The sequence below is a fragment of the Vombatus ursinus genome, unplaced genomic scaffold (assembly GCF_900497805.2).
Source record: "Vombatus ursinus unplaced genomic scaffold, bare-nosed wombat genome assembly UNPS02014804.1, whole genome shotgun sequence".
In the NCBI taxonomy this organism is placed as follows: domain Eukaryota; kingdom Metazoa; phylum Chordata; class Mammalia; order Diprotodontia; family Vombatidae; genus Vombatus; species Vombatus ursinus.
Window position 1 is genome coordinate 8,794,530 of NW_020954582.1, and position 7,560 is coordinate 8,802,089.

Genomic DNA, 7,560 nt, shown 5'->3' on the forward strand with positions numbered 1-7,560 from the left:
TCTCTCTCTCTCTCTCTCTCTCTCTCTCTCTCTCTCTCTCTCTCTCTGTCTCTCTCTCTGTCTCTCTCTCTGTCTCTCTCTCTCTCTGTCTCTCTCTCTGTCTGTCTCTCTCTCTGTCTGTCTCTCTCTCTGTCTGTCTCTCTCTCTGTCTCTCTCTCTGTCTCTCTCTCTGTCTCTCTCTCTGTCTCTCTCTCTGTCTCTCTCACACACACAGACACAGACACACACAGGTTCCAGGCTCTCTGTCTAGTGCTGGGAACTTAGTGGCTGTTCAATAGAACTTACTAATTATGATTTGTTGCTGATGAAGAGGTAAGATTAAAAGTAAAGAGTTAACAAGTACCCAACGCTGGATGAATATTAACTGTGGATATGCTCAGGATAGATTTTGGGGCCCCACGTGGTCTGTAAATGAGCCTCATACGACCTTGTTATTATTACTATGGCATTCTGCCCAACAGGCCTCTTGGCCACATCTCCCTAACCTGTAAGCACCGTGCACTCTACGACAGGTCTCTGTCCTGCCAGTGATGATGGAGTAGAGGGGAAAAGACGCTGGATTGGGAGTCAGGAGACCCAAGTGCCAATCTCCACATTCTCAATAAGCTCCAATTTATTCTGAATACATCTTGCTCGTATGTAGTTGTTTGCATGCTGGCTCCCCATTAGACCGTGTACCCCCAGAGTTCAGGGTCTGGGCTGTCTTTTGGTGGGGTTTGTTTTTGCTTTTCTGTGTATCCTCACTGCTTAGCACAGTGCCTGGAACACAGTAGGGGCTTAATAAATGTGTGTGGACTTGACTGTCTTATCTACTCCATTCCACCCATGTTCTCCCCTTCACCTCCCTCCTTACTGCCTCATTCTCCTCAGACACACACAATCCATGCTGTATTATTAGCATTAACCTTTCATCTTCCCACTCTAATAGAAATTCAGCTTTTCCTCAGGACAAACACTGATTTTTACTGGGGATCTCTCTTATGGAGGCCTCATCTTTCCCCGTACCTGTTATTTATACCTCTTAGGCAATTACCATATTCTATTTGCCATCATTATTTGTATATGTCTTATTTCCCCCAACAATACTGTAAGCATCTTGAGGGCAGTGACCCTTTTTTATTTATTCTTGTAAGGCCCTTAATGCTCGGCAACACTCTATTCATTCATTCAATAAAAGTGTTACTGAGTGTTCACTATGAACCTGTGTCCCCTATGATGGGCACTGGAGGAGGTCTAAAGTAGTGAGGACGAGTCTTTGCCCTCATGGTATTTGCACACGTTTAGTAAGCATTCCGGAGCAGTCTAACAAATACAATGTTGACTTTTGCTGAGACCGGTCTGAAGGCTCACCTAATCCAATGTTTCCCACATTATGTCGTCCATGGAACGATTTTAGACTTGAAATAGATTGACATAAATTTTGGGGACCACAAGGGGTAAGAAATAATGGAAATAGAGCCAATGGGGAAACAGGAGGGGAAGGCATTGTCAAGAAGGGTCATCATAGAAGGTGATTGAGGGTCTAGTACTGGTGGGGGGGTAGGGAGAGACTTTCTCCTTGGGATGGGAAGTGTTTTTCCTTTGACCACTCTGGTATTCGCACTCTAGGCAGCAATAAGCTTATTCTTCCCCTGCCCTCAGATCCCATTCCTCTTACTCATGGCCTTTTTCTTTCACTTGGGTACTGTGGTATCAATGCCTTATCAGAGCAATCACAATTTTCTTCTGAAATCTCTGTTTATAGAAAGAAAACTTTGGGTTCTTCCTCGGGACTAAATTTGGGAAATATGGATCCAGTCTAGAGTGATCATTCTTCAGATAAGGAAAACGAGGCCCGGAGAGGTTCAGAGACTTCCTGGAGGTCACTCAGCTAAGTCACGGCCAAGTTGTGATGAGAACCCTGCAAATTCCAAGGCCGGGACACTTTCCACTGTACCGCAGGAACAAATTTACATGAACAACATCTCTGAACTCAAGATTCCCTATATGCATAGTCTTAGGTTTAATTTTTGGCCATTCCACGAAGGCCTCACTGGTCCACCCTAATCTAAACTCGCTTCATTCCTCAAATCTCCCACAGCCACTTTTGTTGATCCCAGACATTTGTGAATTTAATCATCTACTCCACCCAGATATCTCTCCTACTGTGACTGAAATTGTGTATTTACTAACATTATTAATATTTATTAAAATTGTGTATTTAAGCAGCAGAGGGAGAATGGACCGGTGGGGACTAGGAGCCAGGGAGATCTGGGTTCAGACACAGTTGTATGATCCTGGGCAAGTCACTTAACTACTCTGCCTCTCAGTTTCTATATCTGTAAAATGAAGGGAATGGACCCCCTGGCCTCCATAGTTCCTTGTAGTTCTAAAATCTATGATCAGGGACAGCTCGGTGGTACAGTGGGTAGAGCACTACTCTCCTCCAGCTCCGGCCTTGGGCAGGTGGTCAGTACACACTTGTCCATTTGATTTCTCCCTTCTGCCTTTCATGCAAGAACAAGATCTGATACTGAGTGAAAAATAAATCTTCTAATCACTCCAAACATGAATTTTCTTTCTGTCTGTATGTTTTTCCTGAGAGCGAAAATATGAATAGAAATAGAAATAGAAAGATCAATACTCACTTAGAAATGGGATTGACACTGGCCTCAATAATTGTTAAACACTTACAGCACTTAATATTTTCTGGAAATTCTTGTACACCTAAAAATGGAGAAAAAACAAAACATAGAACCAAACGTGAGAACATTCCAAGCAAAAAGCCCCCTTTTATTTCATAGCTGTTGTTCAATGTGAAACAACAGTGGTAAAACTCATGCACTGTATTTACATGTGTACCATGTAAATGTTTACATGTAATAGTTATACACGTAACATGTAGCTATCATGTAGAAATATTTATGTCTCTAAACTCAAATTCGTATATGCATACATAATTATTGTCAATTAAAATCATTTTTTGGTTAAAAGGATATTTAATTGCTACCAACACATTCTAAACAAATTACCTTTTGTGCACTGTGTAATACACACATATGTGTGTGTATATATATATATACGCAAAGACATGTATTTATCTATACATACACATGGATGAAAATCATAACTAAAAACAATCCAAGTAACTTTAGAGATCTCTCTCCCTCTCTCTCTCTCTTTCTCTCTCTCTCTCCTCTCCCTCTCTCTCTCTGTCTCTCTCTCCTTCTCTCCCTCCACTCTCTCTCTCCCCCCTTTCTCCTCTCTCTTTCAGAAGTCAGGGATTATTTCCCTTTGCCTTTGATTCCCAACCCTTGAAGAGTTATTGGCAGATAGTAGGTGCTTAATAAATGCTTGTTGATTGAGCAATCAGGAATGAGAGAACTTCACAAAATATATTTGTGCAGTATAAACCTCTATGAAAAAAATAATGAGTGTGCATTTATATAGAGATAGTATATTCTATACTAGAGATACTCATCCAAGAATTTAACAGACATTTAGAAGTACTTACTGTGTACAGGTAGAAAAATTTTAAAATGGAGCTGGTATGAAGGGTATAGTGGAGAAAGTGCAGACTGGAATCAAGTCAACAAACATTTATTAAGCACTTCATATGTTCCAAGGCTCTATATCCAGTGCTGGAGTCAGGGGATATGACTTCAAATCCTGCTACTGATTCCCACAGCCCGTGTGACCTTGAGCAATTAATTTCATCCCCATGTGCCTCAGTTTCCTCATCTGTAAAAATGACTAGATGGTCTCAGAAGTGCTCTCTGACTCTATGTCCATGGTCTTATTATCCTACCTGTAGTTATTCATTCAATGAGCTGATTCATAACTGAACACCTAATTAGCAATAACTTTATTTTATACTTCCACATATGAAGCATTTAATAAAAATTTCTTGAATTCTCTAGGTCAGCAAATTCAATTCATTATAGAGAAATTTTATGCTGCCTTTAGAACTGTTGTTCTCCTAAAAAGAAAATCCTGTCTTTTTTTTTTAAACACTAATATTCCTCTAATGACGCTATATATCTGTGGGCTATGGCAAACCATTATTTCTGAAGAGCCAAAGCTGGGGTTCACCCCAAGGCCCCCAGGGAGATGCTCGGTTTTTATGAGCATGCTTCAACACGGTCAGCAACAGTGCAGAGGAAGTCTCACCCGGGAGAAGTGGGAGATGGGCAATTTCATCAGAAGAAAGATGGGCTGTGTAATGGAACACAAGGCAACGGATGACCAAAGATGGTTCATAGGCCCCACTGGTGTCTTTCCGAGATGAAGATATAGAATGCAAGGATACCCTCTTTACCCAGGGCCACTCAACCAATTCAAAGTAAGAAGCAGAACAGGAACCCGGGTCCTGCTCTCTATTTGCTATCCCATATATTCCATATAAATGAATATTAAGGCTTCGTTTGTGTCATTGATTTCAATGGTGGGCCAGCAAACAAGGGTTGGGTGTGATGGATTGGAGTTTGTAATCTAACACAACATAACACAACACAGTACAGTATAGTGTGATGTGACATGACACAGCAATGCAGAGTCATGGTATATAGAAGCATGAGTATTTGAGCATATCCTTGCCTTGAGCAACATGGCATTGATAAGAATGAAGTTCATTACATGTCTATATTTAGATATATAAAATGAGCCTGCCTAGTCATAATGAACCAGCCTAGAAGACAAGAGGAGCTGGTACAAGCCCCACTTTGGACTTTGCCATCCTGGTAAGTGACAGACTCTTAGTGCTCGAGGTAGCTCTCTAAGACTCTAAGGCCCAGAGAAGAGGTTGTGCTGAATTGGGAGAGGGGATTCCCTAAGCCACCAGTGCAGGTCCGTGTCTAATGCCTCTCTCTTGATATATTCTAATATAAATGTATTTAATGTCTCAATTTAATCCAGAAATCATGAAACCTTTGCTTTAATAGCAGCCTATACACTTTGACCAATTTTGACCTTCATGAACTATGGAAATTGGAAATAATTAGAACTGAGTGGTTCCTAGCATTTTTTAGTATGAGGAAACCTTTTTTTAATCTTTATTATTTTTTATTAATTTATTTTGATTTATCAATAATCACTTCCATATGCTTTTGAATTTAAAATTTTTCTCCCCCTCCTCCCGATCACCTTCCTCAAGACAGCGCACAATCTGATATATGCTACACATTTACATTCATATTAAACATATTTTCACTTTAGTGATGTTGTAAGTAAAAATTAAAACCAATAGGAGGAACCATCCTTTAAGAGGAAACAAAACTCAACAGAAGAGAAAAAAATAACAATTCAACTTCCATAGTTCTTTCTTTGGATGTGGATAGCATTTTCCATCACAAGGCCTCTGGAGATGTATTAGATCCTTGTATTGCCAGGAAGGGTTAAGTTTATCAATATTGGTCATCACACAACGTGGCTGTTATTGTGTACAACGTTCTCTTGGTTCTGCTCACTTCACTCAGCATCAGTCCATACAAGTCTTTCCAGGTTTTTCTGAAGTCAGCCTGTTCATCACTTCTTATAGCACAATAGCATTCCTTCACATTCATATAGCACAACTTGCTCAGCCATTCCCCAGTTGATGGGCATCCTCTCAATTTCCAATTCTTTGCCACCACAAAAAGAACTGCTATGAATATTTTTGTACATGTGGGTCCTTTTCCCGTTTGTGTGATCTCTTTGGAATACAGCCCTAGAAGTGGTATTGCTGGGTCAAAGGGTATCCACATTTTTATAGCCCTTTGGGCATAGGAGAAAACGCTTTTATTTTTTTTTAGCATAAACCATTTTTGTGGGCTTCCACATGATTGTCCTTGTTGGTACTAAACAGATCAAAAGGGCAATGGTTAGTATGCATGTGGATTCAGACCTCTTGTAATAACTCCCAAGGTACCACAGCCCATAAATGGAAGAACGGGAACCAGTGTTTCAAAGCCGTCATCTGTAACCTAGGTTTTTAGGCCTAGATTTTACATAGTGCTTTTAACACTAGCTCAGGCGTAGCTTTTGTTCAGCAGGCCTGAGATAACTTAAGAGGGAAAGGAATTGATGTGGATGTGGGTACATTGGAGAGCTATAGCGGAGGGCAACCAGGATGGTTGAAGGCCTTATGTTCAGGAGGTAGCAGGAAGTTGGGATGTTTAGATGAGAAAGAGGAGACTTGGGAGGGGGGTGAGGGTGGAGGGAGGCTAGTTGTCTTCAAGTATTTGGTGATCTACCATAGTTTGCTAACCCCTAGATCACTGGCCTCTGAGATCTCATCCAATTCTGAAAAAAAAAGATTCTCTGTTTCTATGAATTGGGGTCATTCTCTCTAGGGAGAAATAGCAACCCAAGCTGACCCATCAAATACAGCAAAAGTGCTTCTGGAGGCAGCCTGTTTTAGAGGCAGTAACATTCTGTTCGGTTTAACTCTTGTTGCTTGAAGTATTAACAAACGGCAAATGCTACCAGAATATCAAGATAGAATCAAGACATGTCCCTAACACTGACTTCAGCAATCACACCTCTAAACAGAATTAGAATATTCTCCTGGAAATACTCCCTGTAGAAATTCCGCTCTGTACACACTTATCAAATGAGAAATGCTATAATTTTGCTTACTGAACTACATGGGTCCAATAATCAAGGTTTTAGATAGAAAAGAATTGATAAAAAAAATCCATTAAGAAAACATTCTTGTGTTCGCAGGCAGAGGACAAATTGACCATTTAGGCCCATTCTAATTAGGAAAGGATTTGTTTCTTTTTTTTTCTTCTAAATCGAAGGGAAAATTTTAAAAGACAGCAAACTCTCAATTATCCAGGGACCAATTAGGCAGTGTGTGGATTATCCATTGTCTTCCTTACTCTCCCTTTGCCTGGCTTCCAAGTAACCATTTCACTCCTCATTAACTCTTCCACCAGACGCTGCAAAAAGTAAGGAAAAGGAGAGGAAACTCCAATCCATCAGGCTGAGTCCTTGTTTGTGGGCGCAGCATTGGAACTAATAGGGCCAGTGAAGGCTTATTACTGCCTGTGAACTATATTTATTTGTGCTACTCTGACCCTTATTAAGACAAACCTTCAAGGGTGGGCTAGAGCTTGGCAAACCTATTAATAACAGCAGTTTTCAATCTTAGTTAAAGATAAAAATAGAATAGGTGTCAGACAAGAAATGGGATACCATAAGGCGTTTAATCAAAACCAGAATTAGATGAATAGGATCACAGGATTACAACTGGAAGGATCCTTAGAGATCATCTAGGACAGTCGCCTTATTTTATATATACATGTGCTTGGATAAGTATGTGTTCATATACACACAAATATACAAGTGTATGTATATATGTAAATATACACATATGTATATTTTTCTCTCTCTACCTACCCATCTATCCAGCTACCATCTATCCATCTATCCTTCTTTCTTTCTTTCTTTCTTTCTTTCTTCCTTCCTTCCTTCCTTCCTTTCTTTCTTTCTTTCTTTCTTTCTTTCTTTCTTTCTTTCTTTCTTTCTTTCTTTCTTTCTTTTTCTTTCTTTCTTTCTTTCTTTCTTTCTTTCTTTCTTTCTTTCTTTCTTTCTTTCTTT

At 40.0% G+C, this 7,560-nt stretch overlaps 1 protein-coding gene across 5 annotated transcripts in view; it reads right to left on the reverse strand.

The window, feature by feature from the left end:
- The window catches only part of LRRC7 (leucine rich repeat containing 7), a 589,282-nt gene that overhangs the window by 303,286 nt on the left and 278,436 nt on the right, over positions 1-7,560 (reverse strand). For all 5 annotated transcript variants that reach the window (XM_027873996.1, XM_027873992.1, XM_027873991.1 and 2 more), the window contains one exon: positions 2,628-2,706. In XM_027873996.1, coding sequence (XP_027729797.1) covers positions 2,628-2,706 — 79 coding nt within the window. The remainder of the gene's footprint in view (positions 1-2,627; positions 2,707-7,560) is intronic.